The sequence below is a fragment of the Macrotis lagotis genome, chromosome X, assembly GCF_037893015.1.
Source record: "Macrotis lagotis isolate mMagLag1 chromosome X, bilby.v1.9.chrom.fasta, whole genome shotgun sequence".
In the NCBI taxonomy this organism is placed as follows: Eukaryota; Metazoa; Chordata; class Mammalia; order Peramelemorphia; family Peramelidae; genus Macrotis; species Macrotis lagotis.
In genome coordinates, this window is record NC_133666.1 from 620,696,085 (window position 1) to 620,719,631 (window position 23,547).

Below are 23,547 nucleotides of genomic sequence, written 5' to 3' on the forward strand. Positions count from 1 at the left end.
ACAGACCCCCACCTCTCTAATATGAGGGATAAAGTAATATTGAAAGCCAATTTGGAGGGGGTGAAAATAACTGACTCTATCTGGTTCTGTATCAGCTATTTTGTTCTATATGAACCTGCCTGAAGTACAAATACCATTTGTGGCAACTGGTTTCTTTTAGTGTCTTCTTTACATTCAGCACGTTTGATTGATTGAGCCTCTTATTGATACAAAAAGACTTAGTTGTTGAAGTTAGAGGATTCCGGAGTCCTTGGAATGAGCTCCTCCCTTTTCTGGCTTGATGGGTTAAGTTCTCTTTGATTTACTGAAACCAGCTAATCTAAGAAGCTGTGGGCAGTAAGCTATTTTCTTTGTATGGCCACCTGCATTTTACTTTTTCTGTTTCATATAATATATAAATATTGCTCACTGCATCATGAATGCATAATTCCCCATTAACTGCAGTTGGAGAATACCACATTGGAGTGTAATAAAACCTGTCTGCTGATTCATGCTGGCTTACTAGCTTATCTAGTAAAAATGGTAAAACAAAATTAATTTAGAATTCATTTCATTGTGTTTTATTCAGGATTTTGATTTTTCTATTATTCATTGTTCAACTTCTTTTCATTCTTGTAGTCATTCTTTTGGTCCTGCCTTTTTGTTTTTGTTTTTGATTTTTCAAGGCAGTGGGCTTAAGTGGCTTGCCTAAATCGACACCACTAGGTAATTATTAACTGTGTGAGGCTGGATTTGAACTCAGGTACTTCTGACTGCAGGGCCGGGTACTCTATCCAGTTGCCCCTGGGCCTATTTTTAATGGGTCATTGCATACAGAGGATTCTCTGAATCGGTCATAGTTATCATTTTTCTACCTCCCAATGATATCCCGTTGCATTCTGCTTTATTTCTAGTCTTTCCTACCACAAAGATGCTTTTTTTTTTAGGTTTTTTTCAAGGCAAATGGGGTTAAGTGGCTTGCCCAAGGCCACACAGCTAGGTGATTATTAGGTGTCCGAGACCGGATTTGAACCCAGGTACTCCTGACTCCAGGGCCAGTGCTTTATCCACATTACCTAGCCGCCCCCTTACAAAGATGCTTTTATGAATATTTTTGCGTATCAAGGATACAAAGCCAAGGGGAAACCAGTCCCTGGAGGTCACAGTCTAATGCGGAAGACCACATGCAAAACCACCAGCCGGGGACAAGCTATGGACAGGATAGACTGGAGATGGTCAGCTGAGGGGAGTTTTGGAAAAGACTTCTTGTAACATAAGAGACGTTAAACAGTCTCCAGAGTGTGGCCAGAACTAGAAATCGGGAAATCTTTAACAAACATTATATTGATAGAAATTAAGATGCTGATAATATGGCATATTAAAACTGATGCAGCGGACAGAGCACCCACCCTGAGTTCAAATGTGACACTTAATAATTACTTAGCCGTGTGACCTTGGGCGAGTCACTTAACCCCATTGCCTAGCAAAAACTAAAAAAAACTGAAGGAATCCTTCTATGCCCCCCCATATCTATTTGAGCTTGACACCCCTGTGGTGGAAGTGGGATTTTAGGGGCACTAGAAGGGAGAGCCTCCGCAGTCCCGGTCCGCCCCGGCTGGTCCTCCCCGCTGTGGTCGGGCTCTGCCCCCGCACGCAGCCTCGGTCCGCGAACCCCGCCCACACACCCTGATTGGTGCAGCCCGGGCCCCGCCCCGGCCGGGACTCCGCCCCCGCTCCCTTGAGCGGCTCCGCCTCCTTTAAGATGCGCCGGCGCAGGCCCGTGCAGTTCGGGCTCCGCCTCCAGGACGTCGGCCAATAGCTGCGCGTCTTCCGCTTGACGGACAGGCAGGCCGTAGGCGGTGCCTGCCCCGAAGGAGCTTACGGTCCGATTGGAGAGGCTGACCCCGCCCCTCCCCCACTGAGGCCACACCTGCAGCATCTGCGGGGTTGCTGGGGTGGGGGCGGGGCTGCTGCGACCCTAAGAGCCCGGAGGCCGCCGGGGTTGAGGGGCGGATTTCAGTCCCCCCCCCCACCGGTCTGCAGCGTAAAAGGGGGCCCGGGGCGCCTTTCGGCTCTAAGATTGGGGGAGGGGCGCCCATGAAACAGTTAAGGGACGGGGCTCAGGGAGGGCGAAGGACTCTGCCAAGGTCCCAGTCAACGGGCTGGAGGGCGTTTTCCGGCTTGCTTCGCCAGCTCCGGATAGATCGAGTGATTTAAGTACTTTTTAGAAAAATTATTTTAAGCTTTAAGAAGGAGTGAAAGGAGGACTCTCCATGCGCACTAGACAGGGGTCACCAATGCGCGGGGAGGGGCCCGAGGGAGGCCCTTCCGGGTCGCCGCTTGCCCCGCCCCCGCCGATTTCCGGGATTCGTCCGGCGGGGTTGGGCGTGGGGGCGGGGCGGGGTCAGAGCCCGGCCGGAACGTCCGTGCTGGGGTTGCGTGGCGGCGCCGGAACGCTGTGCTGGACGTCCCCGGCCCCTTCCCTTCCTCGTCCCTTCCGGTCCGCCTGCCCCCGGGAGCGCAACCGCCGCGGCCGGCGCGCGCCGGGACCCAGGCCGCGTGAGGCCGCGTGAGGCCGCGGAGCCCGCGGAGCCCGCGGAGGAGGCGGCGCGCCCTACCGGTGGGGGAGGGGAAGAATGTTAGAGCAAAGGGGACCCCGGCGAGGGAGGGAGCGGAGAGCGGGGGGCAGCCTGGGGGGGCAGGCAGCGAGGGGCAAAATGGGGGAAGAGACACTAGGGAGCAGGAGGGGAGAGCCCCGGGGGTCCTGCGGAGGGTGACTCCGGAGAGGAGAAGGGTGCTGAAGGAAACCCGGCCTGGTGGAGCCAGAAGGCAAGGCGAGGGGGAACTGAGGGAAGACCCAAAGGAGAGATTCTCAAGGAAATCTGGGGGGGCTGTGAGAGTGGGTTAGATCGGGGGGAGAGGTGGGGAGCGCCCTACCCATGCTTAGCACGGCGAACTACAGTCTGGTTGGCTTGTTTCATCACACACACACAGTTATCACTTAGCATCTTCCCTTCATTTTTTTTTACTTTTTTTTTTTTAAGAAAGCATCTTAAGGTTTGAAAAGCACTTTACCTATATTATCCCATCTGATCCTCTCAAGATCCCTGAGAGGGAGACCCAGCTATTCTTGTCTTATAAATGAGGAAATTGAGTCTTTAAGTGACCTGCCTAGGGTCCCATAGCTGTCAGGTGTGGGAGACAAAATCCGAAGGTAGCTCTTTCTGACTCCAGGTTCAGGGCTTTATTTCTAGCTGTCTGGCTTAGTAATCGAGCACCTCCTCCTGTATGCTGAGGAAGATGCCAAGTTTAGAGAGGAAAAAGGCACTGCTTTACATGGCTATAGGAGGATTAGACAAAGAGACAGACACTATTGCTATAGTATTTTATGCCAAATACAATAGAGAGGTATAAAGCAAACCTCTTCTTGACGCGAGAGGGAAAATGGTAATTACAGACTGGGGGAGCAGGGAAGGTTTTCTTGAGAAGATAGCATTGAAGCTGGTCTTTTAAGAGATGGTAGAATCCTACCATCAACAAGTTTGTGAATGTGAGAGCAGATTTTGGGAGAAAATCCAATTTTGGATAGTTGTGTGAGAGCTGCTGGTGGTCTCATAGGTAGTTGGGAGATGTAAATCTGAACTCAAGAGGCATCAGGAATGGAGACAGAAGGAAGGAGTAGGAAAGCAGGAGGGGAAAAGCAGAACATCCTGGGGGGTAGAGGGGGGCAATGAGAAACAGACTGGGGGATGAAGTAAGTAACACTAGGAAGCATGGATATGAGAAAGCCTATGGGGAAAGTCAGGGCTCTGAAGGTGTCTAGTTATTAAACCTTGGGTAAGGAGGGTGAAGGAGTGGGGTTAAGTGGGTATGTATAAGGGAGATTTCAGGTATCACCTAAAGTATAATCTCTGGAGGTGTTGTGGGGCAGGGCTGATCAAATGTGGTCACTTGATCCCTTGGGTCTCTGAGGGGGGTGTCTGGACCTGGCACGTGGTGGTTATTAGGAACCATTCCCATTTTTTTATACAGGTTGTGAGGCTTCTTTCTGGGACCACCATGTATGCTGTGTACAAGCAGGCTCACCCCCCTACGGGGCTGGAGTTTTCAATGTATTGCAATTTCTTCAGCAATGCTGAACGCAACCTTGTGGTTGCTGGGACATCCCAGCTTTATGTCTACCGCCTCAACCATGATGCTGAGGTAAATCCCTTGACTTCTCCCATATTTACATTCCCTCTCACCCTGTCTCCACTTACCACCCCAAATGCATCCCCTGCCTCCTTGCCCCAAATCCTTTGGATCTTTCCAAAAAAAGGTCTTGGGTGGATGGATGGGGAGACAGAGAGAGAAAGAGAGGGTGTGTGTCTGTCTGTTTTTGTGTTGGTTGTTCAGTTCATTCCCTTCCTGGGGCTATGGGGATGGAGGTGGGGGCAGGCTGTAGGAAAGATAATCTTAGTTGCTTAGGCTTCTAACCTTCATCTTCCCACAGACCCATAATCCTTTGATCCTAGGAAGGAAGGTTCCCTAACTGAGAGACTAGGGGAGGAGAATCTGCTCTGTATCTAGGGGTGGGACAATGATCTGATTATTTCTCTTCTGTTTATTTCTCCCAAGACTTCTACCAAGAGTGATAGGAATGCAGGTAAGCAGCCAAGTGATTGGGTGAAGAGGAAACTGGTATTTTTAAAGACTTAGTCTTTGGATAGAGTCAGAAGTGTAAGTCTTTTACACCAATATATTTCTGCTTCTATTCTTAGAGGGGAAGTTACACAAGGAACATAAAGAAAAGCTGGAACTGGTGGCCTCCTTCTCCTTTTTTGGAAATGTCATGTCTATGGCCAGTGTGCAACTTGCTGGAGCCAAAAGAGATGCCCTTCTTCTCAGTTTCAAAGATGCCAAGGTGCCAGGGCTACTTGGTAGGGGTGAGGGGAATGATAATAACATTCATGTATGTTTTTGGATATATTTGGATAATTATAAAAATTTATTTTTTCCTTCCTGTGCAGTAGTCCACAGAATAATAAATGTGAAAAAATAACAGCAGATAGCTACTAGATCTAGTACTATTTCCAGCTGAATCCTATCAAAAAAGATGAGATTTGTTTTCATATAATAATGATAATTTTGTTAGCACTTTAAAGTTTAATGTACTTTTCTCATAACAACCTTTTGAGGTGTGACCTTTGTAGTAACAACTTTATAGAGGAGCGAACAGACCCAGAAAGAGGAGAAGATCATAGAATGGATGAAACCTTAGAGATTATATGGTTTAGGGTAGGGTTGTACAACTTTACTTTTAAAAGTTTTTTATTGAAACAGTAGACAATATATTTTGATTTGCCATTTTAGTGAGACCTCTGCAAGTTTGGCTTCCTTTATTAAAGCATTTAGTAAACTCACAGAGGCCTGCATAAAATCACGCTGTGGGCAGCATGCGCCCAGAGGGCCACATTTTGAACAGCCAGGGTATAGAGGTTCTTAACCTTTTTTTGTCATACATTTCTTGGCCAGTCTCATGAAGATTGTGGACCTCTTCTCAGAATAATTTTTTTAAAAGCATACAACAAAATACATAGTATTATATAGAAAACCAATCTTTTTGTAATACATTTATCAAAATACTTTTTGAAAAGTTTGTGGATTCTGATGAACAATTTTTATCTAATTTTACACAAAGAGAAATATAGTTCCAGAGAATGAAGGCACAAAAAGTGATAGAGATCTGTTAAATACATGAATACATCTCCTGACCTATGTCTGTCCAGCATTCTTGCTACTTTTTCATGAAGTCATTCAGAAATTCAGGCCACAGGCCTGAGAAAAGGTGAATATACAACAGTCTTCGTTTTCCCATTTGAAATGAACTATGGGCTAAAAAAGAGAATGAAGGAAATGATCAGACTTCATGAAATTAACCCCATTTGGGTTATTTCACTAGACCAGAAATATGTGTCAGATATCCAGAGGAATTTCATGAGTGATAGATTAAACTTTTTCTGGGCCTCAGAGAGGAGACCTTTGGGAACACTGGGTACAGATCTTGACCCTGGAAAAGAACATATTTATTAAAGAAAAGTTTGTCTCACAGTGAAATGGACTTTTCAGGAATGTTGTAGTGAGAACTTTTGCTCAGGGATTGGAGTAAATACTCAATTAGAGGACTTTCTGTAGTTGAGAGTCCATGATTCTTGATAGGAGTTCCACAAAGTACAATTCTTTTAAAAATAATAAAAGTAGTAGCATCTGATTTGGAGAACACTTAACATGTTTGCCCTGGTTCTCCAATTACCCCAGGTCTATGCTCTCCTTCCCTAAGTCAGCTAACTCATGGTTCTTGTTTGTGAAATTAGGATTGGGAACAACAGAATGAGAGACCTTGACCTGGGATAGATCTCCCCCAGCTTTGGATCCTGGGTAGGGTCTTAGATAAGGTTGACTCTGAAGTGAATTTTTGGATTGCCTGATAGTGTTTCTGATTGAACTTGTATTGCCTTCATGACCTCAAAGTGAGGTGCTATTGGAAGTTAGTGCCAGGACATGGGTGTGGAATCCCCGTGTGTGTCTGGGTTGATGTGGGGGGCTAAGAATGAAATTAACTTTTTTGTCCACCTGATCTTCAGCTGTCAGTGGTAGAGTATGACCCTGGGACTCATGACCTGAAGACCCTCTCGCTGCATTACTTTGAAGAGCCTGAATTGAGGGTGAGTCTCTACTCCCTCTCCCCAGGCCCTAGGAGTTGTTTTCCTTATTCTCTAAAACCATTCTCAGTATGAGAACCCTTTAAGTAGAGACCTCAGGAACTAGAACTAGATTGTAATCCCCTGAGTCAGAATTCAGTAAAAGTTTCCCCTTCTCTATAATGGAAGAAATGTCTCTGAGCTATTGTGAACCTGAATTGGTGTTAGCCTTGACTTCCTACCGTCCCCCTTCCTTTTCTCAGAATGGAGTGATATGGACTCTTACACAGATCCTCACTCTATTCTCTTTCCCATCTCAGGATGGCTTTGTCCAGAATGTACACACACCTCGGGTGCGGGTGGACCCTGATGGGCGTTGTGCAGTCATGTTGATCTATGGAACACGACTTGTAGTACTGCCTTTTCGAAGGGAGAGTCTGGCAGAGGAACATGAGGGACTGGTAGGAGAAGGGTAAGTGTCGGGGAAGGAAGATTGAAAGATTCCTGAAGGCCTTTAGAAAAACTGGGACCTGGAGACTTGGGGCTTCTCCATATATTTGGAATTGGGCTTATTCTGGAACTTTTCTACCATTCTTAGTACCCCTTGTTTTGAGCATATAGATTTGGGTTTGAAGAGCAAGGGCTTTCCTGGATGGGGAGAGATATGTCCCTCTTGGGATCATGAGTTGGGATTGCCTAGGATGGGGACCTCAGATGGAGCTGTCTTCTTCCTCCTAAATCTTTCTCCCTAGGCAGAAGTCAAGTTTCCTGCCAAGCTATATTATTGATGTTCGGGCCTTGGATGAAAAGCTCCTGAATATCATCGATCTGCAGTTCCTTCATGGATACTATGAGCCCACCCTCCTCATCTTGTTTGAACCCAATCAGACCTGGCCAGGGTAAAGACTTTTCTTTTTCCTTTTTTTTGACATTTGTCTGATAGTAGATAAACAGAGTGCTCTGGGGTCTTCAGAGAAAGTGCTTTACGAACATTCTCTCATTTTAACCCTCACAAACCACTGAGATAGACACTACAGAAATGATTATCTTTATCTTTGAGAAAAAGGAACTGAGGTTTAGGGGGAGGTCAGTGTCTGTGGTCACAATTACTGAATGCCATTGGCAGACTTTGAATTCTTCTCCGTCCAGCACTCTTTCCTACTCTACTGCCACTTACAAGTACCATAGAGATATTCCATGTCTCTAAGGGTCTTACTCCAACTAAGATTGGTGGTGCTGGTACCTAAATAATTGTCAGACATTTCTTTTCCCCTGGTGTGGTTTTCTTCTGAAACATCCAGTGGTTATATAGTTGGTATTTTTTGTAGTAACACTACATACAATTCACTACCTACCTCATGCGTTTATTGTTACAGATGGTGTCAGAGCAAAACTAGGATCAATTTTCTTAATGCAGAGCAGACTTCAGTTCTATGAAAAGAAAATTTTCCCAATGGCCAGAGTTGTTTCCCCACTTATTAGAATTTTTTTTTTTTTTTTTTTTTTTTTTTTTTTAGTTTTTGCAAGGCAATGGGGTTAAGTGGCTTGGCCAAGGCCACATGCCTAGGTAATTATTAAATGTCTGAGGCCGGATTTGAACTCAGGTACTCCTGACTCCAAGGCCAGAGCTCTATCCACTGCGCTACCTAGCCACCCTAGAAATGTTGTTAAGAGGATTTCTGCCCATGTATAGACTGGAGGACTTCTTGAAATTCTGTGAAGTTTGAATTCTTAAGCTTTCACTAAGATAATGCTTAAGAATTTGGGTTTGAACCCAATAAAGAAGTCAGTTTTTTAAATTTCTAACCACTCTGATAGCTTTGGGAGTCAGGTGATCTTTCCATGCTTCATATTCTTGTTTCTTTTGAGGATAGAGTAACCCCAGTCCCAGACCAAATACAAATCTTCTGGCGTTTGCTGTTTCTTTTTGAAGGCCTTGGTTGTCTGGAGTTCTCCCATGTCTGTTAGCTTATCCCATAGGGATTTATATGTCCATTCTCTTCTTCATGTGGCCTCATGAGCCAGGTATTTACCCTCCAAATTTCTGTTTACTAGATTTCACTCTTAAGACTTTTTGGATCCCATACAACTCCATTCAAGATTTGACCCATTCTTTGGCAACTTCACTATCTCTGGAGGCTATGTCAAAGGCCTTTGGATTACTTAGTCATTCATGCCCCAGAGAACATACAGAGGCAATGCAGACACTGAGTCTAGCCCTGGTTGCTTTTCATTCAGTCCTTGGGTAGCTTGCTTTAATAGGCTTAACTTTCATTCCTTCTGAATATTTTGTATCTATGTAATTGGAAATAGCATGTAAACAAAGTTAAACAGGTTTAAGAATATAACCACTCTTCTACTAATGTTCCTTTTTTGCCTTCATTGCTTTCTGATGACTTCTTGTCTACTCACCTCCCACCTTAAGGGAGAACTGTATAGCATAACACAAGCCCCTTCCATGTCTTATGATAGGATACATGGTGAGCCTGAGACCTTCTCTAGCACCCCTACTGTACCTGCCACCCCTCACCCCCAAAAAAAGATACTCATGGAAGCGTTTGAGCCCCTGTATTTTCTTTGACTAGGCGTGTAGCTGTACGACAGGATACGTGCTCCATTGTTGCCATCTCTCTGAACATTCTGCAGAAGGTTCACCCAGTAATTTGGTCCCTCACCAACCTGCCTTTTGATTGTACCCAGGCTCTAGCAGTACCCAAACCAATAGGTGAGCAATGGGTTAGGGGCCGACCCATTTCTTTAAAAAGGATTCCCTTTAAGGGAGGCTTGGATATGTAGTGGGGGTTGAAACTTTTCTGAGAAGCTCTGCCTGCCAGTCTGCCTCTCCTCCCAGGTGGAGTAGTAATCTTTGCTGTCAACTCCCTCCTCTACCTGAATCAGAGTGTCCCACCCTACGGTGTTTCCCTCAACAGCCTCACTGCTGGCACCACAGCCTTCCCTCTACGTGAGCCAACCTAGGGAAGGAAGGGGGGGGACTGGAGAGATGGGAGGATGGTGTGTGTGTGTGTGTGTGTGTGTGTGTGTGTGTGTGTGTGTATTGGGATGAAAAGTTGAAATGTGATCTAAATGGGAAGAATTGGGTTTTGGGACATGGGTCTTTAGTCCTTGATGTGCTCTCTCTATTTGTAGGCATGCAGGATGGAGTGAAGATCACTTTGGATTGTGCTCAGGCTGCCTTTATATCCTATGACAAGATGGTCATCTCCTTGAAAGGGGGCGAGATGTGAGCCTGTCCTAACATCTGGCCCTTCTGCCCCTGCCCTGCCTCTTATTCTGGTCCCTTCCTCCCAGGGGCTGGGTCCAGAGACTTGAGTTTGAGTCAGGCCCTGCTTCTCACTGCTAGCATTTATCTTGGGCCTCTTTCCTTCCTAGTAGAATAAAGGGCTTAGCCTAGATGATGTCTGGGGGTCTTCAGCTGTAGATCTGATAATCCAGGTAGAACTCAATCCTCTTCCTGACTCTATCCTTTCTTTCCAGCTATGTACTGACCCTCATCACAGATGGGATGCGTAGTGTCCGGTCCTTTCATTTTGACAAAGCAGCTGCTAGTGTTCTTACCACCTGTGTGAGTTCACGTGATGAACATGGACACTCCCTCTCTCCTGGAAACAGGAGTCTGGGGAAGATTCATTGGAGAAAAGATGAACTTGTTGGGAGAGAAGACCCTGGAAAGTAACGGGTGGGGAATGATCTAGGAACAGAAGACACTAGGCCCTCTATGGAATATTCTTCTTTCTTCTGTCTCCCCAGATGATCACTATGGAACCAGGTTACCTTTTTTTGGGCTCCCGTCTTGGGAATTCACTTCTACTCAAATATACCGAGAAACTACAGGAACCACCAGCCAGTGCTGCCCGAGAAGCCCCATCACGGGAGGTTTCTGACAAGGTTAGATTTCTTATGTCACATGAAGACACCCTGAAGATCCTTCAGGTCAATAGCAGGAAGGGGTTTCAGGGCAGGGACTGGGAGAAGAGGAAGGGTTAGATATTAGGTTTTCTACAATACTCCTTTCTCTTTCATCTTTATCCTTAGCTTGTATTTTTATGTAAACCCTAAAGTACTACATGTGAATTTTTATTATTTCCTCAGGACGAGCCACCTGTCAAAAAGAAGCGAGTGGAGTCCACGCTGGGCTGGGCAGGTGGTGGGGGACATTGGCCTGACCTTGGGGGTGGGGATGAGGAAAGGCAGCAGGGATTTTGAATCAGGGTGGGGGGAGGAAGGGACAACATGGTTCTGGGGTATCTGATTCTGGACCTAAGAGATTCTGACTGGGCTGTATTACAGGTGGGAAGTCAGCTCCCCAAGATGAGGTGGATGAGATTGAGGTATATGGCAGTGAAGCCCAGTCTGGTACTCAACTGGCCACCTATTCCTTTGAGGTGAGAGCGAGAGAACTAGAAAGGGAAAAAGAAGCTGTCCTTGAAGCACCTTTCACTACACCCAGCCACCCCCACTTTATATTTCTGTTTAGACATTGACTGAAGTGTGGGATTTGGTGCCTTGGGCCCTGAGACTGTATCTCTTTCTGACTTAATAGTCTATGACATTCATCTTGTGTCCTCATAGTTCATGCCCCTTTGTTTTTAGTTTGTTCCCATTCTCCTCTCATTTCCAACTTTTATCTCCTCAAATTGAGGGAGCATAGAAAGCTAGAATATCTAGAAACAGGGGAGAACTGGGTTCAAGTTCCACATAAAATATTTGTGAATTGTTGACGCCAGGCAAGTCATGTTAACCTTTTGAATCTTAGTTTCTTTGTACAATGAGGATGAAAATGGGGCTTATCTCACAAGTTTTTGGGGACAAATTATAATGTATATAAAACACTTGGCACACCTTAAAGTATTAAATGGGAGCTATTATTCTTATTCCTTACTGCTCTTTAATTTGTCAGGTATGTGATAGTATCCTGAATATTGGACCATGCGCTAACGCTGCTATGGGGGAACCAGCTTTCCTATCCGAAGAGGTATTCTTTCCACTTGGGCATTTTTCTTTTGAAGAGAGGCAGTTGGGATTCTAACTGAGATTGGGCTTATGAAACAGGTAGGGTGGGGGGCACCAAGGGACATGAGTGAAAAAGGCTTTGGGGGACATGCTCAGAATGACAGGGATCCTCTGACTGATGCTATTTCCTCTACTACCTGCTTTGCAGTTTCAGAACAGTCCAGAGCCAGACCTGGAAATTGTGGTTTGCTCAGGTTATGGGAAGAATGGAGCATTGTCTGTGCTTCAGGTGATGAGCTCATTATCTTCCCCTTGGGCTGTGGAGGGAGGGGGATGGTTCATAGCCCTTATAAAGACTGATAGCAAAAGGGAAAAGTCTGGGGGAGTTGGCCCTGCACCCTGCGAAGGCCTGTAGCAGAGAGCGTGTGCTGGAGGTCTGGTACTGGTGCTACAGTAATTGCCACTCCTGGTCCCTCCCTGGGCTGCCTGCCTCTTATTGGGCTGCCTATGAACAGCAGCTGGGAACACATGGAGATTCCTGGGGGGAAAGTCAGGAAGACTGAATCCCAACATATTAGACTGTTTCTTTCCATCTCTATAACATGCCCCAGGGGGAGGCAATGAGAAATGGATGTAAAAACGATATTACAGTTGATCACCTCCCCAACAAATGTTTGCTTCTCTAGAAGAGCATTCGGCCTCAGGTGGTGACAACCTTTGAACTGCCTGGCTGTTATGACATGTGGACAGTCATTGCACCCTTACGCAAGGAAGAGGTCAGAACCTGTTCTTGAATCCCCCCACTATTCCTTTCTCCTTCATCTCATTAAAACTAACATAAAAACTAGAATGAGGCTCTATCCTTGGGTTTTTCCTACTTCACACCAGTTCTTTTTTCTCTTCCTATCTTTTTTTTCTAGAGTACTCATTTTTGTAAAATGTGATTTTTCTTTATCTTTTTTCAATTACATATAAAGATAGTTTTCAGCATTCAGTTTTTGTAAGATTTTGAGTTCCACATTTTTCTCTCCTTCCCTTCCCTCTCTCCCCCTACCCTTGTTCCTATATCCTTCTGATATTACTTTTGAATACTGCAGCTTGATTTAAGATTGTTTATGGAAATAGATTAGGTTTGTTCTGCTAAGCATGGGTAACTGAAAATATCTTTTACATGGTCTAGGCTCTTCTATAAAATGTCTCTTAAAATGAAGAGTAAGAAAATGTAATGAATAACTAATTAATTTCCAAAAAAATTACTCCATGAGTAAATCCCTTAAAACTTCCCTGATATTTCTCTTTGTATTCCATTCCCACCCTTGTCCTGCCATTCCACATAATTCTCCTCTTGCTATCTGTCTCTATCCTCCTTAGTGTGGGTTTCTCTCCCTCTCCAGGATGAGACTACCAAGGGGGAGGGGGCAGAACAGGAGTCCAGCTCCCCAGAAACAGAAGATGATGGGAAGAGACATGGCTTTCTCATTCTCAGCCGGGAGGATTCTACCATGGTGAGGGATGGTAAGGGGAGGGGGAATCTGATGTGGGATGAAGATGGAGTAGTGGTAGGGTGGTGCTAGAAAAAAGGACACTGAATTGGAAAAATGAGGAGCCCTAAGTTGGAGTCCAATTTTATTATGGGTTCTTCAGCAAATTACTTCATCTCTTGGGACCTTGGGTTTTTATTTTTGTAAAATGTGGAAGACAAGATTAGATTAGATGATTTTCCTAGTTCTCAATTCTTAGAGATGATACTTATGGATAAATAGCTTTTCAATTCTTTAGTGGGAAAAGGGATAGTTTTAGACCCTAGGCTTGAGGTCTGACATCTCCATCCTTCCTTCCTAGATCTTACAGACAGGTCAGGAGATCATGGAGCTGGACACAAGTGGCTTTGCCACTCAGGGTCCCACTGTCTTTGCTGGTAACATTGGTGACAATCGCTATATTGTTCAGGTATCACCACTTGGGATTCGCCTGCTAGAGGGAGGTGAGCACTTTAGAGCCTTGGATTGAATAACATGTGGGAGAAACTTAGTGGAGGAGTCAGGCCACAAGTGCCTGGGCCTGTTCCTTCACTGGTAGGGCATCAGGTGTGATCCTGGTGTAGTGATGGGTCTGCCGCTTGCCTTGCAGTGAACCAGTTACACTTCATTCCTGTGGACTTGGGCTCTCCCATTGTGCAATGTGCTGTCGCTGATCCATATGTGGTCATCATGAGCGCTGAGGGTCATGTGACTATGTTTCTTCTGAAAAGTGACTCCTATGGGGGAAGAAACCATCGCCTGGCTCTTCACAAGCCCCCATTGCATCACGTAGGAGAATGACACCACCTCCAACCCCTCTTTTCAATCATTGATCTCATAGCTAATTCTTTTTCCTTTATTCCTGTTCCTCATCCCCCATAAGTGCTGAAAATAACTCCTCTTGATTTTTCTTACATTTAAACCATATTCTTTTTTTGGGCAGGGTCACACAACTAGGTAATTATTAAGTATCTGAGGCTGGATTTGAACTCATGTCTTCCTGACTCCAAGGGCCGGTGTTCTATCCACTGCACCTCCTAGCTGCCCCTCAAACTATATTCTTTTTTATGTTTTTGCAAGGCAGTACGGTTAAGTGGCTTGCCCAAGGCCACACAGCTAGGTAATTATTAAGTGTGTGAGGCCATATTTAAACTCAGGTATTCCTGACTCCAGGGCCAGTGCTCTATCCACTGCGCCACCTAGCCACCCATCAAACCATATTCTTAGTCTTCTATCTACTAGCTGTTTCTCTCTGCCCCTCTGACATGGTGTGCTGACCTCTCATTTTTTCCCTATTACAGCAGTCAAAGGTGATCGCACTTTGTGTGTACCGGGATGTCAGTGGGATGTTTACCACTGAGAGCAGAGCATCTGGGCCCCGGGATGAGCTGGGAGGTCGAGGGGGCCTGGAGGCTGAGGGCCTGGGACCTGAGATCAGGTCTGTATGTGGGGAGGGACCAGTGTCATGGGAAAGTTAAAGCTTTGAGTATGAAACATGATTGTATTTTGTCATTGCCTTTAGCCCCACTGTAGATGATGAAGAAGAGATGTTGTATGGAGATTCCAGTTCCCTGTTCAGTCCCAGTAAAGAGGAGGCTCGGAGGAGCAGTCTACCACCTGCTGACCGGGACCCTCCTCCATATAGAGCAGAGCCCACCCACTGGTGTGTGCTAGTACGAGAGAGTGGGGCCATGGAAGTGAGTGACCGTTGACCTTCCTCCCTTTTCCCCACTGACCTGGGTTGACCTGAGTGTTAGTTTAGGACAGCAGTGATAACCTACAACTGATCTCCACTGGTGCAGCCTCTTTGTGTTAATATGGAAGAGTGGGGCTTTGGAGTTGTGATCCCCTAAATCCTACATCTGTGGTCTTCATGCATTATGTTGCAGGAGGTGGGGCAAGGGAAGGACCTTTTGGCCATTTAACCTTTCTTCTCTTGACCTTAGATCTATCAGCTCCCAGATTGGCGTCTGGTGTTTCTAGTGAAGAATTTTCCTGTTGGGCAGCGAGTGCTAGTAGATAGCTCCTTTGGACAGCCAGCCACACAAGGTGACACCAAGAAGGAAGAGGTGACAAGGCAAGGTGAACTTCCTCTTGTTAAGGAGGTGTTACTGGTTGCCCTGGGTAACCGCCAGACCCGCCCCTATCTGCTGGTAAGTTTTATACATAAAACTCCCTTTCTTTAAATGATTTTTCTTATTGCCAGGGGCCTTGAGTTCTCCCCATCCCCCAGTCCTAACAGCCTCTTCCCTCATCACCTCCCTTAGGTTCATGTAGACCAGGAACTGTTGATTTATGAAGCCTTTGCCCATGACTCTCAGCTTGGCCAGAGCAACCTCAAAGTGCGATTCAAAAAGGTACTTGAGTCCTTAACTCCTGCTTCAATATATAGGCCAAGGCCAGGACTGGGAATTCCCAGACTTTGTGAGAAGACAAGACTCAGATATGGAAATAACTGTGGTTAGGGAAAACTGATGCTGAGAATGGGGAGAAAGGTGATAGGAGTGAAGTTCTGAAGAATAAGTAGTATTTGGAGCCGAAGAACACTGGTGGAAAGACTTGAAAAGAGAGTAGTGTAGAAGTAAGAACAGTGGATATGGATATGGATAGCTGTTTCTGGAACTTGAATAAGTTCCATCCTTTTATTTTTATCAAGATTTGTGAGCTATAAAATAATTAGCCTGCAGAGATAATCTCTTATCTCTCAGTGTCTAGTAGGTGCTAATATCCCCCTTAAGGTTCATCCTATCTGGAAAATACTTGTGATTATGACAAGGCATTCTCTCTGCTTTTCCCTCCTTCACAGCTTTCCCCTTTTTTTTTCTTCCATGCTTTAGGTCCCCCACAATATTAATTTCAGGGAGAAGAAGCCAAAGCCATCAAAGAAGAAGCCCGAAGGGGGTGGAACTGAAGAGGGTGTTGGTGCTCGGGGCCGTGTGGCCCGTTTCCGTTATTTTGAAGATATTTATGGCTATTCAGGGGTCAGTGGGAAATGGGGGGGAGTGAGACAGGTTGCTGACCTGAGGAGCGGTTAGAGGGACAGATCTGAATTTGGATGAGTTCTGAAACATTCTTGATACTCCTCCCTCATCAAGGTGTTTATCTGTGGTCCATCACCCCATTGGTTACTGGTGACTGGTCGGGGAGCCCTTCGATTGCATCCCATGGGTATTGATGGCCCCATCGACTCCTTTGCTCCTTTTCACAATGTTAACTGTCCAAGGGGATTCCTGTACTTCAACAGACAGGTAGGAATGGAGTAGGAACAAAAGTCCTTCATACATTCTGTACATCACTAGTGCCCACCCCTCATCCTTCCCCATATACATGGATCATTGTTACTCAGACCTGTTATTTCTGAATCTAGGCTTTTTTGTTTTTTTTTTCTTTTTTTTTGCAAGTCAATGGGGTTAAGTGGCTTACCCAAGGCCACACAGCTAGGTAATTATTAAGTGTCAGAGGCCGGATTTGAACTCAGGGACTCCTGACTCCAGGGCTGGTGCTCTATCCACTGTGTCACCTAGCCACCCCCCCATCTAGGCTTTTGAAATGACTTGTAGATACCCTTTCCAGAGCACCACTTTGCATGACTCTTCATCTTGGAAATGTTCAGCGTTTTCTTGTATTTTACAGGCTACAGCCTTTAAAACTTCTTGACTCTTGAGAACTTGCACAGTCTGATCTCAATCTAGTCTTCCTATCAGGATTGTCTCCTGCTCACACTGTGTTTCTAGTTCTTCGACAACCATGCATACTAGATCCTTTTTCCTCATTTCTAGGAAGTCTTTCTCATCTACTCTAACTTTTTCTTCTTTATTCCTATAAATCTGATTCCTAGTTGAGATGACCCAATCTAACACTGGATTATCTAGTCTTGAACTTTTTTTGGTTATGCCTATGAAGCTTGTCTCCAACTAGAATGACCTTGCAGGGAGGGAGGGAAGGCCCTCTTTTTTCTTGTCTCCCAGTTCACCCAGAAAACATTTTAGCAAGCATCCACTCTACTAAGTTGCTGTTTAAGAGAAAAAAATACAAAATGGAAAAAAAACCACCAACCTCAAGGAGCTTTTATGCTTCTGTGGCCCACAGCATGTCAGCTGAGAAGTATGGATGTAATTTGACAACTTAGAAAGTTTCTCTCGGGGCAGAAAATGAACTGAGCTGAGAATGAAAGGAATACTTTGGAAAGGCTTAGGTGAGGAGGGGTGACAAATTTAAGGACACAAAGGTAGAGATGCCAAATTTTGGGAACAAAAATTGTCCCTTCTGGTTGAAACACTGTGTGAGAGTAATGTGCATTAAGCCTGGAAAGTAGGATGGGGTGAACTTTTTTAGGGCTTTAAATGCCTAGCCAGTAGTATTTAGTCTTGGAGAGCCACTGTTTTAGCAGTAGTGTAATATGGACATACTTGTGCTTTTAAAGATTATTTTGGCAGCTGTGTGGAAGTTGGATAGAAGGAAGAGACTTGAGGCTCAGTCTAGTTAAGGGCTGTTATAATAGTTTAAGCCGATGATAAGGTCAGGTGATGTCATGAATGAAGAGGAGATGGGCAGAGGGGATATGCTAAAGGAAGCATTGGCAAGATTTTACATCTACCTGATTAGATGAAGGTAGGAAAAATCCAGGATGATAAAAGATTTTGAACCAGAGTGTTTGGAATAATGGTACATTTATCTGGAATAGAGAAATTGTAAGAAGCATATGTTTTGGGATGAGAACAAGTTCCTATTTGGAAATGAGCATCTGAGATACCTGTGGAACATCATTTAAATGAAGTATCTGCAGAGAAATCAGATCTGGGATTAGATGAGATCACTAAAAATTCAGAGAGGGTGACCCAGGACAAAGTCTAGGATGTGGTAGTTTTTAGGGGTTACATATACTTGTGTGAATGGCATTTCTGGAAAAAGAGATTGGATTGACCAGATAGGTAGGAGAAGCAGTGCTATGAAAATCTAAAGAGTTTTGAGAGTATTGAAGTAGTGCAGAAAGGTTAAAAATGGCTGAGGAAAGGTCATAGGGCTTGTTGGGTATCTATCTTACAGAATTTAGAAGCCAATTAATTTGTTAGATGGAAGAAAGGAAAAGGAGAGAGGGAGATTATTCTGGACTTCAATTGTGAAGAAGAAAAATACAGAAAGACATCATCACGTGAAGGGTTTTCTGGTTTGTTTTTAAATTCTGGAGACCTTGATCTCCAGATAAGCATCAAGAAAAGAACCAATAGATGCTGGGACATTGAAAATAAGTGATGGGGAGAGTCATAAGGATAGTTGAAGGGGGACCAAGGGTATAAATAAATACAGTGGATGACTGGTTGCCTCATCAGAGGTAAAGGCACCAATGGATAATGTTTCAAGGTATAGGTAATGATGGGGGCGGCTAGGTGGCATAATGGATAGAGCACTGGCCCTGGAGTCAGGAGTATCTGGGTTCCAATCCAGCCTCAGACACTTAATAATTAGTTAGCCCTGTGGCCTTGGGCAAGCCACTTAACCCCATTGCCTTGCAAAAAATTTTTAAAAAATATGATCAAGGTATAGGTAATGAGGAAGCTCATGGGCAATGGCATCTATTTTTCTGGCAAATTAAGAGAGGCTTCTCGGGGCGGCTAGGTGGCACAGTGGATAAAGCACCAGCCCTGGAGTCAGGAGTACCTGGGTTCAAATCTGATCTCAGACACTTAATATTATTACCCAGCTGTGTGGCCTTGGGCAAGCCACTTAACCCCATTTGCCTTGCAAAAAAAAAAAAACCTTAAAAAGGCTTCTTTGCAGAGTAATTAACTGGGTGAGCAGTTTTAACAGATGTAGGTAGGTAAAGGTAAGTGGTGTATGGAGGGCTGCGCCCAGTTCTGATCTCCTTTTCCCTTTCTGGATTTTTCCCCAGGGGGAGCTTCGAATCAGTGTGCTCCCAGCCTATTTGTCCTATGATGCTCCCTGGCCAGTGAGAAAGATCCCATTGCGATGCACAGCTCATTACGTTGCCTATCATGTGGAATCCAAGGTTAGCAGCCTGTCCCTGTGCTTCCCAGTCCCAGTTTCAAGAACTCCTCACCCACATCATAACTGGAAATGCCATAAACAAAATCCCTTATACCCTCTGCCCTGTCCTGTTCTTCGACCTCTCTTTTGCTCCTTCCCCATAATTAACTGTTATACCCCTTAACCCTGTTTCCTTCAAACAAACCCAATAGGTCTATGCTGTGGCCACCAGCACTAATGCTCTGTGTACCCGCATCCCTCGAATGACAGGCGAAGAGAAGGAATTTGAGACAATAGAGAGAGGTTGGTGCTGTACCCATCCCACCTCTCCCTCATGGTCTGCACAACCTCCTTAGCTCCTCTGTCCTATAAGAGTAATGGGACTGGGAAAGAGGCTGACCAGGATCCTCCTCTCCTCCTAGATGAGCGATATATCCACCCCTTGCAGGAGGCCTTCTCTATCCAGCTTATCTCTCCAGTCAGTTGGGAGGCAATCCCCAATGCCAGGTAAGACCTCAGATCACAACTTTTTCATCCTCTTGTCATTGCTTAGTTTCCCTTTAGACCCTCTGCAGTGTTTCTGGCCATTCTCTGCAGGATTGAGCTGGAGGAATGGGAACATGTGACCTGCATGAAGACAGTGTCCCTTCGCAGTGAGGAGACTGTTTCTGGCCTCAAGGGTTATGTGGCTGCAGGAACCTGCCTCATGCAGGGAGAGGAAGTCACGTGTCGAGGCAGGGTGAGTAGCCCCCTAAACTCCAGGAGGGATGTGGTTTTGGGGATTGTTGTCCTTCAATCTTTAAATTGCCTCCTCACAGATTCTCATTATGGATGTTATCGAAGTAGTTCCAGAGCCAGGACAGCCACTGACAAAGAATAAATTCAAAGTGCTGTATGAAAAAGAGCAAAAAGGCCCAGTGACAGCTCTTTGTCACTGCAATGGCCACCTGGTATCAGCCATTGGCCAAAAGGTAATGGTCTCGTCTAGCCATAAGCCTTCATGCGCTCTGACCAGGCCTCCAGTGACCCAGGTTGTTCTTCCTCCTTCCCTGTTTTCCCCAGATCTTCCTGTGGAGTCTTCGGGCCAGCGAGCTGACAGGCATGGCTTTCATTGACACACAGCTCTACATTCACCAGATGATCAGTGTCAAGAATTTTATCTTGGCAGCTGATGTCATGAAGAGTATTTCTCTGCTTCGCTACCAGGAGGAGAGCAAAACCCTGAGCCTGGTGTCCCGGGTATGGGTCTGAACCTCAGAGGGGATGGGAGGAGGGTTAGGGCCCATAGGAAGATACTGAGCCCCATTTATCCCCAGGATGCCAAGCCCCTGGAGGTGTACAGTGTGGATTTCATGGTAGACAGTGCTCAACTTGGCTTTCTGGGTGAGTGAACCCAGAATCCTGAGGGGGTGGAAAAGATATTTTCTAAGGTAATTTGCACAAGGACTTGGGTCTGCTGATCCTTGCCCCTTTCCTCCCCTCAAATAGTGTCAGACCGGGACCGCAACCTCATGGTGTACATGTATCTTCCTGAAGGTGAGTATGAATGGTGCAGAATACCCTGCTCTTTATCCATTCCAGAGAGTTGGGGGGGGGGGGGGCGGGAAGGAGTGAAGAAAACAGTTTATTTCACTGCTTCTAGCAAAGGAGAGTTTTGGGGGGATGCGGCTGCTGCGACGGGCAGATTTCCATGTGGGTGCCCATGTGAACACATTCTGGAGGACCCCATGTCGGGGGGCAGCTGAAGGGCCTAGCAAGAAATCCATTATCTGGGAGAACAAGCATATCACATGGTTTGGTGAGTTAATTTGGGAAGGGGACCAGGGGCAGGGTCTAATTTCCATGCCTTATGGTCAATGACACCTACCACATCTTTCCTCCAGCCACATTGGATGGTGGCATCGGGCTTCTCTTGCCCATGCAAGAAAAGACATATCGGCGGCTACTGATGTTGCAAAATGCTCTGACCACGATGCTGCCCCACCATGCTGGCCTCAACCCCCGTGCCTTTCGGTGAGACTCTGCCACCCTCTTCTTGCGTAACCTCACCCATCCCTATTCTTTAATGACACTGTTTTTCATCTCCCCAAAACACCAGGATGCTGCATGTTGACCGTCGCATCCTACAGAACGCTGTACGCAATGTCCTTGATGGGGAGCTCCTTAATCGTTATCTCTACCTTAGCACCATGGAACGTGGAGAGCTTGCCAAGAAGATTGGAACCACACCTGACATCGTAAGCACCTTTCCCAAACTTTCAATTTATTGCCACATATATTTGTTTGTGTTTTACCCTTACCTACTCAATCCTGTCTCTCTCTGTGCTTCCAGATTCTGGATGACCTTTTGGAGATTGACCGTGTTACAGCTCATTTCTAGTTGCCCTTATCCCAAATACACACTTTTGGATAAAAAACAAGTTTTGTTTTTAAGGAAACTAAAGGGTGTGGGGATATATGTAAGATTTTTTTCTGTGATGAAGCTGCCATGGGATGAAGAAAGAGGGGCCTTCCCATCATTGAAAAGTCTGCTCTCTTAGCACTCCATAAAAAAAGGAAGTTGCAGTTGGAGGCTGAGCATTGCATCCACTCCATTATTCTCTGTCCCAAGGGGTCTCCCCTGCCTTAGTCTGAGCAAGTAGAGATAACTGTCATCTCTCTCATTTTTGGCCACTTGACTGGTGAGGGTCTTGCTGCCCTGGTGGCTGAGGCCTGCTCCTCCTTTGTTTGTTGAAGTGAATCTGTGGCTGAGGGTGGGTCACCCAGACCTATGGTTCCATTTTCTTGATTATCTCCTCAGGCTCAGGCATGACACCCAGGTTAACCAGGAATGTGATGAATATGGAGGTTAGGCGCATTGATAACATCTCCATCCTGGAGCCAAGTCAGGGAGTAAAGATGGGACACAGTATTGGTTCCAACCCTGCCATTCCACCAGCACCCCTCCCTTAGCAGCAGGACAATTTTACTAAGCTTACCTGAGGACAATTTCAAACTTGAGCCTCTCCCATTTGACTTTGATCCAATTCAGGAGGTTTTTGTGCAAGCCACCTTTGGTCTGGTGTCCCATCAGGCGGCTCCAGCTCCTCACAGCACTTCACCACAACCCCAGGAAAAAAACCCCCCCCCAGCATTAGCATTTTCTCTTTCCTTTTATATATAAAACATTCTTTATGCTACCCCAGCCTTTTTTTCTAGATGACCCTGGTGGGCTTCTTTCCTGGGAATTATAAAGGAAGTAAGTGCCAAGCAGCCTCCTTTTCTCCCTTTCCTGTGGGGTTTTGGGTGTGTTGGTAGACTTACTAGTTAGCTCTTAACTACAAGGCATCTGGGTTTAATTTGCCTGTGATGGGATAGACTTTTCTGAGTTCCAAAGGCACAAACCTCTTGGCCATGAGGAAGTAGCGGTCCACAGGGGCCTTCAGGGTCATGGTGATAGAGCGCACGGTGTTGATGTTGCGCAGGACTAGCAGCATGGGGCGGGGCAAGGCCTTCAGTACCTCCATGATTCGGGCAAAGTGTTCCTTGGCCATTTCCTGCATGTAGGTTGTCTCTGCACGGCTCAGCATGCCAGATCTCCATAACTGATTCATTTGAATTGGTCGCTGCATCAGGATCTCACAGAACAGGAAATAGTCTTGGGGAAGGGGAAGGAGACCCGGGGGAAGGGGGAGATAGTTATAAGGAATGGGGAGAATATGACCAAGTTGTCTTGAAGTACTTCTAGGCAGAGGTGTCAAATTCAACCCAACCTGAACCAGATGGGATTTGTAGCTTTCTAAATCAATGTAGCATTTCTACTTGAGTTTGGCAACTCTACCTTTAAAGATTTATTAACCTAGTACTGGTGTGCAGGGTGAAGATATGGAAAAGGGAATTTTACAAGATATTTCAAGTGAAGACACTGTCATCTTTACGATCAAGTTTTTTTTTTGTCCAAAAGGGAATATTTGCTGTCCCTCATCAATGTTGTATTAAAAAGATAACTGGTGAAATTTTAAACTTTCAAAGGTAATGTTTAGAGAGGGGCTGTGATTTATGTTGTTTTCAGCTACTGCAACATAGGAAGAGTAGAATGAGTCCCAGTTCTCATCAAAGTCCTTAGGTGTCCATGAGGAACAAAAGAAACCCAGAATAGGGCTTTTTGCAATAGAAGAATAAGGCAACACATCTCTATTCCCTATATAAGGAAGTTTGCCTAATCAGGCAGACAGCTTCCTGGTCTTAAGTTTATATAGATGAAGAGATCTAGAATTAGGTTAGTGATGATGATGATGTTTGTCCTTAATTCTTGACGACCATGACAGCAGGGAGGAGATGCACATGAAGTGGATTGGGGGGCGGGGAGGGGGTGCTTGTGTTAATAAAGTCACTAGCCTCACTTTCTCCTCCAGAGCCATCTGGGTACAGTG

The 23,547-nt window shown here is 45.6% G+C and overlaps 2 protein-coding genes across 10 annotated transcripts in view; one reads left to right on the forward strand and one right to left on the reverse strand.

Moving 5' to 3' along the window:
• Positions 1 to 2,494: 2,494 nt before the first annotated feature.
• Positions 2,495 to 23,465, forward strand: CPSF1 (cleavage and polyadenylation specific factor 1). Of its 4 annotated transcripts, none has more exons than XM_074203039.1 (38): positions 2,495 to 2,599; positions 4,012 to 4,182; positions 4,597 to 4,624; positions 4,740 to 4,882; positions 6,603 to 6,683; positions 6,980 to 7,131; positions 7,412 to 7,558; positions 9,245 to 9,384; positions 9,511 to 9,621; positions 9,807 to 9,900; positions 10,155 to 10,242; positions 10,428 to 10,565; positions 10,770 to 10,821; positions 10,968 to 11,062; positions 11,578 to 11,652; positions 11,839 to 11,919; positions 12,317 to 12,406; positions 13,025 to 13,135; positions 13,473 to 13,614; positions 13,761 to 13,939; positions 14,452 to 14,588; positions 14,673 to 14,847; positions 15,097 to 15,303; positions 15,418 to 15,507; positions 15,988 to 16,131; positions 16,246 to 16,398; positions 19,041 to 19,157; positions 19,348 to 19,438; positions 19,558 to 19,642; positions 19,733 to 19,874; positions 19,954 to 20,106; positions 20,198 to 20,374; positions 20,452 to 20,518; positions 20,624 to 20,671; positions 20,778 to 20,933; positions 21,019 to 21,148; positions 21,234 to 21,372; positions 21,468 to 23,464. In XM_074203039.1, exons 2-38 carry the CDS (start codon positions 4,039 to 4,041, stop codon positions 21,513 to 21,515), a joined length of 4,350 nt encoding a protein of 1,449 aa, XP_074059140.1. In that variant the 5' UTR covers positions 2,495 to 2,599; positions 4,012 to 4,038; the 3' UTR covers positions 21,516 to 23,464. The 4 variants fall into 4 exon arrangements, with proteins under 4 accessions (XP_074059140.1, XP_074059142.1, XP_074059141.1 ...); XM_074203041.1 differs by having other exon boundaries at positions 2,503 to 2,617; XM_074203040.1 differs by lacking the exon at positions 2,495 to 2,599 and adding an exon at positions 2,716 to 2,808.
• ADCK5 (aarF domain containing kinase 5) overlaps positions 20,777 to 23,547 on the reverse strand; it is a 46,498-nt gene continuing 43,727 nt past the window's right edge. For 3 of the 6 annotated variants that reach the window (XM_074203045.1, XM_074203046.1, XM_074203044.1), the window contains 3 exons: positions 22,520 to 22,772; positions 22,114 to 22,230; positions 20,777 to 22,009 (listed from right to left, as the gene is read on the reverse strand). In XM_074203045.1, the coding sequence (XP_074059146.1) occupies positions 21,904 to 22,009; positions 22,114 to 22,230; positions 22,520 to 22,772 (476 nt within the window). In that variant the 3' untranslated portion in view covers positions 20,777 to 21,903. The remainder of the gene's footprint in view (positions 22,010 to 22,113; positions 22,231 to 22,519; positions 22,773 to 23,547) is intronic. The other 3 variants (XM_074203049.1, XM_074203048.1, XM_074203047.1) reach the window with 1 other exon arrangement.